This window comes from Candoia aspera, chromosome 7, assembly GCF_035149785.1.
Source record: "Candoia aspera isolate rCanAsp1 chromosome 7, rCanAsp1.hap2, whole genome shotgun sequence".
In the NCBI taxonomy this organism is placed as follows: domain Eukaryota; kingdom Metazoa; phylum Chordata; class Lepidosauria; order Squamata; family Boidae; genus Candoia; species Candoia aspera.
This window is the reverse complement of record NC_086159.1, coordinates 11,919,934-11,932,598: the sequence shown is the minus strand read 5'-3', so window position 1 is coordinate 11,932,598 and position 12,665 is coordinate 11,919,934. Positions and strand designations below refer to the sequence as shown.

General features: G+C 37.4%; 1 protein-coding gene across 17 annotated transcripts in view; it reads left to right on the top strand.

The window, feature by feature from the left end:
- PLEKHA5 (pleckstrin homology domain containing A5) overlaps nt 1-12,665 on the top strand; it is a 188,607-nt gene that overhangs the window by 154,734 nt on the left and 21,208 nt on the right. For all 17 annotated transcript variants that reach the window (XM_063309080.1, XM_063309092.1, XM_063309088.1 and 14 more), the window contains 3 exons: nt 7,646-7,708; nt 8,692-8,772; nt 8,908-9,057. In XM_063309080.1, the coding sequence (XP_063165150.1) occupies nt 7,646-7,708; nt 8,692-8,772; nt 8,908-9,057 (294 nt within the window). The remainder of the gene's footprint in view (nt 1-7,645; nt 7,709-8,691; nt 8,773-8,907; nt 9,058-12,665) is intronic.

The following is a 12,665-nucleotide window of genomic DNA, read 5'->3' as shown; positions in this document are numbered from 1 at the left end:
AACCTGGGTGAAGTCTACCCTTCCTTCACCTCTATGTTGGCACACTGTTGTCACCTTAGATCTTAAATGTTGACTCCAGAAACCTCTCTTTTGCCCCAAACAGATTTTTATATTGCACAGTTTTTTTCCCCACACTATACAACATGTCTTAATCTTTGTAAACTGGGTATATGTAAATGGAGTAATGAAAATAGCACCTTATCCATCTCAATTAATTGTGTTGTCTTGGAAAGCTTTCTAAAATCTTATTAATGATATTTATTACTTACTTTAATATGGGATGTACAGCAATCTAGTTTAAATTCATAGTTTTCTAGTTTAGTTTTAACAGGCTTTTTTTAATGTACAGTTTGCTAATCATGAGAGGAATTATAAACTACTGCACTAATGGAAAACAATTAAAGTAGAGGCTATATTTACAGTGTCATCTTTCAAATCTAGCCGTGCTGTAAACTGATGTTTGCTGTATGCTCCTCCTGATTTGAAATAGATGAAAGAGAATGAACCTTTAATCATCTTGGTTCACACTATGATTGAGAACTCGGCGCTAAGACCACAACTATACCATCAAGTAAGGTCTTGGATAGTGAATGAAATTGCTTTTTATCATTGCAAAACTTTTCCTCAGTGACAGTTTTTGGTTGTACCCTCCAGTTTATCCATAACATTGGTGTTCCTCTTTTTGTTTTTGTTTTTTTGGAAAACCACAAATCATCCATGCTTTATACAATGTTGCAGTATCACTAGCATGGCTTTGCTGAACGTACTTGTCCTTGAGTATTGAGTGTCCTTTGGATAACTTTTTCTTTTCCAGAATATTTAGCAAAATACTGCTTTTTGTAGGTTAATCCCGTATATTCTGCTTCCAACATTTGTCGTAGCATGGATTTATGCAACCAACCTACCTACCTACCTTCCTTCCTTCCTTCCCGCCTTTGAAGGAATTAGTCTTAATTTAATGCAAAAGCATGCCAGTTGTGTTTATCTTGTCATTTTCTGGCAGCTTTTGGTTTGAGGAAAATAATTACTAAATGTTGTAGGTTCCTGGACAATTGCGTGCATTCTTTCTCTTGCTCGTTTTCTTGTTGCCCTTGGGAGTTAAAAAGGATCAAAATCACTTTGATCTGGGGAATATAGCTCCTTAAGGGCACTGTATTCAGAAAGTCACAGCAAACAAAGTCAGTCTTGAGTCATGATTATTAAGAGAGGAAATATGCTGAATGGAAATATAACATCAACCTATCTGTTAGAAAGCCATGGGAATAATAATTTAATCTTGAACATCTTATGTTTCACAGAATGCCAGATGAATTGATTGGTAATGGGGGTGGTGTTTCCTTTTTACAATAAAGGCATTTCTTTTCTTTTTTTTTCCAATTTATGATCTCAGGGGCTCCCAAGCTCGAAACTCAAACTGACTCATAATCTGAGCTGGGACCAACATGTAAGGTCATTGGTGCCTGTGCATGGAAAGCATTACATTTTCTTTACTAGCTGAATAACAGAGAGCTTGGCCAGATGCAATTCTTGTCACTGCAGTTGTGGTAGGTAAACCTGGCTCCACCATGTGTGCCCGCTAGGTCCCACTAAGCCTGTTTAGGACAATACTTGGCAACCTTACTGGGAACAAAAAGATTCCAGTTTCAGGGACCATGCTGTTCTCTTTATAAACAACTGTTGTGTGATACAGTGCTTCCTGTGCCATTTCAGTTTGGTCAAAGATGTGCTTCGTTAGTTTTTAAGTAAACACTACTTCCCTTTGAGAATCTTGGCTTTACTTTCTTAAACTTATCTGGGACTAGAGAGGTTGTTGACAAATAGTAGCTAAATGTGCAAAACTAAATTCTAAGGAAGGTTTAACAGTTTAAAATGAAAAGAACATGAAGAAAGCACAGACTCCTCCTCATTTTTATCCTTTCCTTTGGTTATCGAGGTTCTGCTTTCACTTTTTTCCAGGTTGAAAGTATTGATTTGATCTTCATTAAATCATTTTGTAGCCTGTGTGAGGTCTGAATGAACTGCCTGTTCATTCCTGCATCCCTGGTGTCTTTAGCATGGGCAAGCTAACTGAATTGAAGGTACAGCTGGGAATGGTTATTTTCAAGGTTTAATCTGCTACGCTCAGCATGATCTCTCCCACACACCCACCTGCCAAGTTTGAGATAGGTCACAGCTGTCTAGAGTTGAACTTGACCTCCCGGTGATTATCTGAATACATCCATGCAACAGTATGGAAGTGGCCAGTTCCTTCTGGGAAGCTGTGTGTGGGAGAATTTTTCCCCCAACTTCCCAATCTAGTCTGTGCTCTGGAATTTCTTGGTGGACTCTGATCCAAGTACCAGTGAGGTCCAACCTGCTTAGCTTTTTGAGATCAGCCAAAATCAGCTAAGTGCCACCTGTTGGTGTCATCTCCACTGGGTAGTCTAGACCAAGAAATTAACTCCACAGGAAGGCTAACACTTTTTTTTTATTAAGAATGACTATAATATCAGAGTCATGCAAATCTGATTGTGTTGTACCTCCTCCTCCTTATAGTTCAGTGAATTAGGGAGGTGTCTGTCTGGGCTTCTTCTGAATATTATCTGTCTGCTGTGGACTTAAAATACATTTTGCACCTTGGCAACAGAGCTGGCCTAACTCCGTCAAGGTCATCTTCTTTACCCTCTACAGTTGGGATGGCTTTTAACATACCATCTTTATAGATTGCAAATACTTAATTTAGAATACCCAGATGATAACTGGGGGAAATATATTTGTATTATATTATCCTGCACTGAATTGTTTGCTTTAAATTAGGAAATGTTCCCATAGTTTTCAAGTAGCTAAAAATACTTGAATACGCTGCAAGGACATATAGAGGAGGGAGTAAACTGATCTTTGAAGTGAGTGGGCTACTTGTGCCGGAAAAGTTAGCACCTAAAATTCATTTTCTGGGCAATTCCTTTGCGTGCCTCTTTCCTGGTTTTTACTCCTAAATGCAACTCTCACTCTTCAGAAGCCACAATTCTCTGCATAGGCTTCTGCAGCTAGCCAATATGATACCAAAATGATGAAATGTGCATCATGTCATGATGTAAGCGCTGCCCTTTTGTATTTGCATTATGATATGCAAGGATATAAAGAGAAGAGCTTCCATGATGACGCTACAATGCAAATTTCATCACTTGCCTCACCCCATCTCCCATGGATGCCCATGGCTCGCTGTGGCTTTTAAGATGTTGAGCCAGGTGGTTAAAACAGATTTTCAAACCTTTGCTTGTGATCTCACGAGGCTTCCTTATTTGAGTTGCATTGCATGCCCATTGATTGCTAACTACTTAAAATGTTACGATGAGTTACAAAAGACCAATAACTTATTTTTAAATTTGGTAACAGGCAGCAGCTTACTACATGGTGGATGCGTATAATGTATGGAAGGCCCGGCCTGAGGGTGAGCTTGATATATTGGTGTCCTACTCCCACAGCTGTTTCAAAAGCCTGGAAAATGGTAGAGGCACAATAACTCTTTGCCCTCTGCCTGCCTAGAACCCACAGAGGACGTGTGCTGTAGGCAACTGTGACGGGAAGTGCCCATTATTTTCCATCATTAAGAAACCTAAACCAAAAAAGAATTATACTTACATTAGGAAGCATTTTTCTGAATGCAGCATACATCTTTTTCCCAAACTCTAAAAGTTTGAAGCGGGGGTTCTTCCTTTATCAATCCATTTTTTCTGTATTATCAAATTGCTTTTTAAAATAGCTTAGAACTATTCTATCCTATTTCATTTTACTGAAAAAGTGCAAAGGTATTATCAGAATGAGGTAGGAAATGATAGGTTTTTGGCATCATTTTAAAACAAGACATTTTATTAGGTACATTTTTCACATCTCTCAGCCCTCACACCAGAAGTCTATGCCCAAGGGCATTTTGGACTTACCCAAAGGCTCATCTTGTTTAATTCTGCATTTTAAATATTAGATTTGATATACACCATTTTCAGGATGGCTGTCATGATAAATTCAGCTTTTTAAAATTGTACTTAGCAAGTGTACGATGGTTTGATGTTACAACTATAGGACATATTCGTTGTAAATCACATGTGTGCGCTGCAGCATTTTGACTGCATTTGAAATAGGTTCTTTTCCCTCATTACTCTCTCAAAATTGCCAAAGCTTTCTAATGCCCTTAGGGTTTGTGCTAGGTTCTAAGCAAGATTTTAAGATTGTGCATGTACAAAAAAAATCCAACTTGTGAGGTCTTTTACAGGCTTGTAGAACACCCTGTACATTAATATAATTGCCATGTTTCTTCTGGAATACCTGAAGGATGCCTTTTTCTGAGAAGAAGCTGGTAGAGCTTTATAGGCAGAAGGGTCAGGTTTTGATCTCTGCAGACAGAGCCATCCCAAAACAGCTCTTGAACTAGATGGGCCAATGGTCTGTTTTGGCATTAAGCCATTTCCAGTGTCCTAAAGGGTGGGGAAATGCTATCACTTGTTTGGATTAAAATGTTCAGTCTGATACGCAGTGCTGTTGTTTGGGCACTAGATGGTACTGTTTCTTGAGTTTTTGCAGAGGTTTTATTACAGTATATGATTAAACATGGATCAAGCCTTAAAAGATCTAGGATTATTTTGAAGGAGAGGCTGGAAATGTGGCCTCTATCTTCTGCTTAGATTTCAGAATGGATTATCTTCAATGCAGTCTATTTTGCCCATCATTTTATAAACATGCTGCTGCTGCTGCTACCACCACCTCTTCTTTTTGAGTTTCAAATACAATTCCCACAATTATCCTCTGGAAAGCCAGTGGATGTCATTAAGTTAGTTAACAGAGTGAATTTGCTGTTTTCCACTTGGGAAATTTACTTCCTAAGCCTAGCCTGGCCTTATTTTTAGGCTACGTTTTTACATTACCTTTTCTAACCTAGTAATTGCAAAGTATTCCTTACCATTTTGTAGGACCAATACTTTGTTCACAATAAAGGAAATTGATCTGAGTATATGGGTGTGTCTTCTCTGTCCCATTGTGTTCCCCACTGGGAAACACTGGACATTTTTCAACATTTCAGAGAGATCAGGATAGATCCATATATGGTAGGCAAGCTATCATCCTATGAAATACTTCTACCATTGATAGTCTTCAAAATAAAGAACTCTTACACCCTATTCCTTAGAAAATAATTTTCAAACTAGTGAGAAACACTGAAAATACTGTTGTCTCTTTTTGTTTTCTATAGACTAAATGCTCAGGAGCCAGTAGAAATTCCCTCTGATTCCAAATGTTATATGTTTGGGACTAACTGAAAATGATGGTTTGTTTCAAAGCAGATAGTGTGTGAACTTCAGTGTCACTGAAGTGTGGTGTGGTGTTACATTATGAGCAAATGCTATGTAAGAATAATCATTCCTTCTGCAATTGTATCACTGAAAATGTGAGATTAGTAGAACATATTGGTAGATATTTGGTGTTTTTTTAAGATACACAGGGCGTTAATTAGATGGATTATATTATTCCAAGGAGTTTAGGCAACGATCAGTGCATTTTGTTCAGTTTTAGGATTAAAAAAAAAGTAATTAAGGTTCAGAACTGCCTATAATTTCACTAAAAGTGACAGCTGGAGACAAAATGTATACATCATTTTATAATTTCTGCAGATTGATCCATATCTTTCTCCTTTGAGAGCTTGGCCAGATTTACATCAACCATATTTGAGCATACCAGTTTTATCATTAAAAATATATTTCCATTCTTCAATTCTTTCTCCTATCAAGATGGATTATGTAGAATATATTCAAGTGGGTTGTAAAACAAGGCACTAAATATTATACCAAATTAAAATATATAATCTTTATGAACGTAAAGGTGCTGTGGCTTTTTCATCTTCCAGTGCTCATTTCATTAAATGTTCATTTCAAAGCAAAGTTATTTATACGGCTTTAATACACAGTGCTTTCTCTCAGATTGTCACCAAGTGCATTTGCATGAGGATATGCCTTGAAATGAAACACTTTAAAAAAAAACTTCAGAGATTCTGTTCTGTGGTTGAAATATTTGAATTGCCAAATCCTTGCCTCATCTTTGTATTTCTATTTTTTTCTTTTAAACACAAAGGTTAGGTTTCTAATCTAATTGTGTACAAAAAAATAACTGCATGAATGTGAAAGTAGGGAGGATGATTGATATTTTGGGAACTAACAAGTATGCTTTAACTTAAATAATATTGTAAAGTGTTCAGAACTTAAATAATAGGGTAAAATGTTTATTGTGATGGCCTCAGTACAGATGTAACAATTAGGCTTATGTGTTTTGGGCATTTTGCTTTTCCTTCTCCCACTTTCCTTGCTGTGAAGTTGTGTCTCCATTGATCACTTTCGATCCAACCTCACTTGTCCTTTACCTCAGGTTTGCAAACTTATTTAAAACATTTGTTTAAAACTCGTGACAACCCTTTTAATTATAAAATCAATTTATTGCTAATTCAGAACTAGCACAACATCATGGTTAAACAGTAGAAAGGAATGGGGAAGTATTCAGAAACACATGAGGGCATTACATCTGTATTGGGCTGCTGTCCGTTTATTAATGCACGGCACGTGCATTTGCTCAAATGATCTTGCGGCAACGAAGTAGAGCTCCCAAGCAGAAATTGCTCAAATGACATTCCATAGAGTTATCCCCTTCAGATTTTTTAAAGGATCTTGCTAATCAGCCTTAAAATATAGAGGTGAGAATGAATTTAATGCATAGACAATTTCCTTCTTCACAACTAGAGTTGATTGTGCTAGCTGCCGTTCCATTTAGCAGTTTATACTCTTCGAGGAAGGAGGTATTAGAACAATGGTATATAGTAGAACTAGGCTGGGAAATCTCATGCACCCAAAGTTCCTGCTGTTTTTAGAAATTCCCAACTTGTACTATTTATCTAGTCCTTCATTATTTGAATGGGCTGTTTTGCTACTGTGTAGCAGTGAACTCTTCTCTAAATGCCTGTCTTCCCAATACTTCCTACATTTCATCCACTCTTTTATGTTTGGAAATGCTGCTGCATCTTCCCTCCCAAGACAGAGAAATCTTTTTATACATATTGTTGTTGTGTTGGGAGCCTTGGAGAAATACACCCAAGTAATAGGATCTGTCTACAGGCAATTGTGCTTCCTCTTTTCATTGTTGTAAGACGTAACTGAGAATAACCTTTTCTGTAAATCTTGAATAAGCCTTATGAAGCTTTCCTGAAAGATAAAATAAAGGCAGGATGCAGCTCACATACAGATTTACTCTCTGCTTTTATGATGTCAGATCTTTGGTACCACAGACACTGATTTATCTACTCCTTATTTGTTTCATGTGGTTCTTATTTATTTGTGGTTAACAAAACTAAATTTACATTGTTTTATGACTTCTGAAGATCACAGATAAAATGCCATTCCATTTTCATCTTTGAGGAGCTTTCTAGCAAGAATAAATTGTTCTCCTTTCTAACAATCTATATTTGGCATTCCATTATAAAGTAATTTACATAGTATGTGTTGATTAAGGCATATTAAGTGCTTAACATTTTGATCTGAAGTAGTGTATGCTTAATTAAATGTTAGCTTCAGAATGCATGGTTTTGCATGATTTTAGTGAAGTTGTTTGATGGCAGTGTTTTTCCTTACTATAGCTGACGCAAGATGAAAGTAGGGGTGCTCTCTACAAATACAGATCAGAAGAACTGGATATTGATGTAAGTACTGTTAGCTCTCTGAATATTGATTGGGGGGGTTGTTTTAATTAAACTGCTGTATTTGTAAGAAGTAAACAAACTAATGTCTCTTCCTAGCTTTTTGAAGCAGAGTTGAGATACACCTTGAGATATATTTGAAAAGTTGGGAAAAATGTATAATATCTCCTGCAGGTACCTAAGATAGATCACATAAGTCACAGCAACAAGATGAATTGATTTATATCTGGAAGTAACTGTTAAAAGCTCATTGTTCTGATACTCCCAATTGAGCAAATTCAGCAGCTTTATTTTATCATTCCTGCCTGCCTAATATATAGTTTTCAAGAACAACATTGCAAATGTTGTTCTTGAAGACTGTACTTTAGGCAGGCAAGAAATGGCCCGTAGTCTATACTGATCAAAGATACCTAGTCACTAGCCTCTACTGTTTGATAGGGAACCAAGTTGGGAGGTTGCTCATCAAAAAGATGCCCTTCCCTTTTTAAAAAACCAGCAATTCCCCAGCCAGTTACAAATCAGTGAACTGTACAGGTTTATTGATTTTGTTACTTTTGAAACATGGTTTGTTCTTTTGCAGAGTTTTAATTCAGATGTATATATTCCTATGTGGAGAAACTGTTCTCTATCAAGAAATGCATTGTGTGTCCATCATGGATTTCTGATGGGCTATATAGGTCATTATATGCCTGACCTGAAGCTAATCTCCATGTGCACATAGATACACAAACAAACAGACACACACACACCAGTAGTTCAGAGTACAGTATGGTACATAAGTGGATTGATAAAGAGAATATTATGTTTGTAGTCCTGTTCCCAGCTGAATGTATGACTTTGAACTGAAAAGTGAGGATCTGCTGTTGGTCTTTTTTCCAGTTTCTGCACATGTGTGTGCTTATGAGGGTTTAAAGGTCTGTGTATCAATAGTCAGTATGCAAAGCAGCTAGTGGCACAAATTATCAACATCTTTTCTTCTGCACTAGGCTAAGCTTAGCCGATTATGTGAACAAGATAAAGTGGTACAGGCCCTAGAAGAGAAGCTTCAGCAGCTGCACAAGGAAAAAGTAGGATAATTATATTTATTATTCCAGATTTATGTTATTTTGCACGCTTTATTATCAGAACATTGATAAGTGAAGTAAAAAGAAAATCAGTCCAATGATGTGGAACATTAAAAATTATTCTTTTTATTACCATAGTACACGCTTGAGCAAGCTTTGCTATCAGCCAGCCAAGAGATACAAATGAATGCAGAAAATCCAGCTGCCATACAAAATGTCATCTTACAGAGGGATGATTTACAGAATGGCCTGCTTAGCACTTGTCGAGAAGTATCTCGAGCCACTGCGGTAAGAAAACGCTATTCTTTTCCCTTAGTAAAACTCACTGGTGTGTTAAGTGATGTCTCTTATTGTAGGGTTGTCTATGGGTTTGTTCTTATTACATCCTTGCAAATACTAATTTGTCTTGATTTTCCAAATCTAGAGCAGGTTTGGAAAGTCAGGGTGGAAGTTACTTTGCTATGGAATAAACAAATGTCTTTATTTTAAAAACTAAACAGTTGGCAAAACATATACTCGCTGTTCAAGCAAAACCTGGAATTCTTCTTAAGTCTGGAGTTATCTTAAAAGAACTTGAGGTCATCAAGTTGATATATTTGTTCAAGTTGTCATTCCAGAAGCTACTCCATGGAAATGTATCACCACCAAATCTTTCGGTTTTTTGTTTCTACAGTCAAGATGACTCAGATCCCTAGCCTTCTCCCTTGCCCCTCCCATCTGTATTCTGTGAACTTTTGTGTTGTTATCCCCAAACTGCACTTCATCAAACTCATTGTACTGCTGGACATCCTACTTTCAGATTCCTGGATTTAGATACAACCTGCCCTCCTACTTAGTTTTGATGAACTACGTACCAACTAACAGGATCAAGCTATTTTTAAACAGCTCCATGGTGTACAAATACATTCCAGGTCAAGGAATACCTAGTGTGTACTGTGGAAAATCCAAATACAACTGTACTATTTTTCCAGGTTATTGTGTGCTAGGCAAGGCTTTGGATTATTTATTTATTTATTTTTCAGGCAGTGCATGAGACCCCATAGAATGCTTATTAATAGTAAGTGTTGGTGTCCCTGCTCACCTGTGTCAAACATAAATCAGTAGTTTTAATTTATTAATTTATTATCTTCTACTAAGGATGTGGAGCATTTTCAGCCACAGAATGTTCCACCCTTGGGCTGTTACAAGTGTTCCAGAACTGGTCCAGCCTCAAAATGTTTCAAACACCCATATTTACAACCTCAAGTTAAGTCACCTGGAAGATATAGAATCAGAGAATTGGAAGAGACTATTTGGGCCACCGAGTCCTCCCTATTCAGTGCAGGAATCCAAATTAGTGTCCATGACGGTTGGCTAGAATAGCTAAAGTCCACCATCTCTTCTTCTTCATGCCTCTTTGAAAGATCTGCAGTTTGCTTTTAAAAATATTAGACCTACGTGGTAATGTTTATGTAGGAGCAAATGTAATTAAAAATGCTAATTACATTTGCATTAACCCCAGTTTAGCATTGGTAGTACAATATCTTTATAGTCTCACTATAAAAAGTTAACCACAGCCTTGTTCTATCACCTCTGTTTTGGGCTGAAGCGGGAGAGGGAAGAAAAAGGAAGCTTCACTGGAGGGAGATTTCAGAAAAGGCACAGGAATCTAAGGTCAGATAGCTAATATGGATAATGAAGAGAGCAAGATAATTCAAGGAGATTTACCTTTGCTTTATTGTCTAAAGGAAGGCTTTGATCAGGTGGATCATGCCAAATGTGGAACATATTAAGGCTAATAGGCATGCCAAGTTACTTGATTATTCATTTGACCAATGTTTAAAATAAACAAGAAGCTACTGTAAGAACTGAGTTTGGGGAAACAGATTCAGTGTAAGAAAGGGAGTGAGACAATAATGCATTTTGTCATTTATGTTTAATTTATATAGCAAATATTTTAGAAAAATGACAAGATTGGAAGAGATTGCAGCTGGAAACAAAATTGGAGGATGAAACACTAAGAATTAGAGATATGCACATGGCACATTTTGTCAGCTGAAAGTAAAACATGCAAAATTCATGCTGAATCTTCTCTGGACCAGTTTCTGGAAGTAAATTCATCAACTGAAAGTGGCAACTTATATCCAGAAACCACAGAAATGCCTGCAGAATGGCATTGTTTGGAGGATGTTTGACAAGGGTCCAGAGGGGGAAACAGAACATTTCAGAGTTCCCCAGAACATTCAATTCCCAAATTGTGTACATCTTTAGTTGCAGAAATGCTCCTTGGGAAAATAAAATGGAAAGTAAAACATCTGGGTTAATATAAATACTAAGATTAAGGTAATGTCACCTGTAAATTCACAACGAGTGCCAAGAAATGAGGATGGTAGACATTTTTATTTTCTTAGGCCCAGGAACAGAAAAAGAGGGACAACATGTTGGAGAAGTAAAGAGGAGATTAATTTTACTCAAGAAGGCAATGACAAATGTAGACAAGTTCATGACATAAGCATATTTCTATTACACCAAAGATAAGAATAGTTAAAGCGGTGGTTTTCCCAGTGATAATGAATGCTGTGAGCACTGGACATAGAGAAAAACAAAGATAACTATTGTCTTTGAACTGTTGATTTGGAGGTGGGTACTAAGAGTGCAATGAACTTCAAGAAGAACCAAATAAATCAGTCCAGGACATGCCTTTGAGGCAACGGTTAGCAAATAGAAACTCATTATTTGGGCACACGATACATGTAGATGATACACCAGGAAAATGCACTAGATACATTGCATGGTTGAGGGGAAAAGATGGGGAAGACAATGATTACAGTAGATAGATTGGATTAGAGATATTATTGTAATGTACCTGGAATTGCTATAGATTGTCGTCAGGGACAAGTCAGGGTTTGTCCATGCAGTCACCAGAAGTCAGCCCCAACTCAGTAGTTCTAACTAACATAGCTATAAATCCGCCAGCAAATGAACTGTATCCAAGCAGCAAGTGAAAGGACACTCATGGGAGAGATATCCACCATTAAAATCTCTTTAAGACTCCTATGCCATACTAAAGAACAGGGAATCAATAGGCATGGCAAGTGATGGATAGGGGTGAGGGGTGGGAATAGAGCAGAAGCCGCTTGCACCAACTATTCTGTTGGATCCCCTTCCATGAGTATCCTTGCATTGGGGTAAAGTACAACCCAGTATATGCAAGAAGCAGAGCCAGTGGCAGTAGAGAAAGCCAATAGAGGACTGCCCCCATCACCAGTGATACTGCAAGTTTATGCCTTAGATTTTCAGTTTCTTTTTCAAATTAAAATATTAGTTCCTAGTAAATAAAGGAAAAATGTGCAGACCCATTTCCCCATGAAGAGTTGAGCTGTTCCAGTCTCCCATTGTCAACTATCTGGAAAGATGACAGGCCCATTATACTTCTCTAATGAAAGTGTATATTAAATTAGTATTATTGTATATCATTTTGAATGTATCAATCTATTTTGTGAGGGTTCTTTGCTTTCCAAGGACTGGACACACCACAGCATAGCAGATCTTTATGGACAGTGCTTTATTGTGGCATACACCTTCCCCAACAACAGTCTATTTCTCTGGGTTAACTCCACCCTTCTAGGCCATGCAAGTTAATGTAAATATATCTTTAATATTCAGTCTTTTTTACTCAGTCCTTTAATACTCAATCCAAACAAAAATCTCAAAGTTTATAAAGTGGCATACAACCTTTGCCTCCTTCCAAAAGTTCTTGAACTAGTTGGGATGAGGTGCTGCCTGAACATGGTTGCTCCTTTTCTGGTTGCTGCTGAGCTCCAGGCCAAGCTCCAAGCTCTGCTCTTAAGCAAGGTTGCTTCTGAACACTCCAGCTGAGTTCCCAAGCCAAGCTCCAGGCAGGAATCCCACCAGGA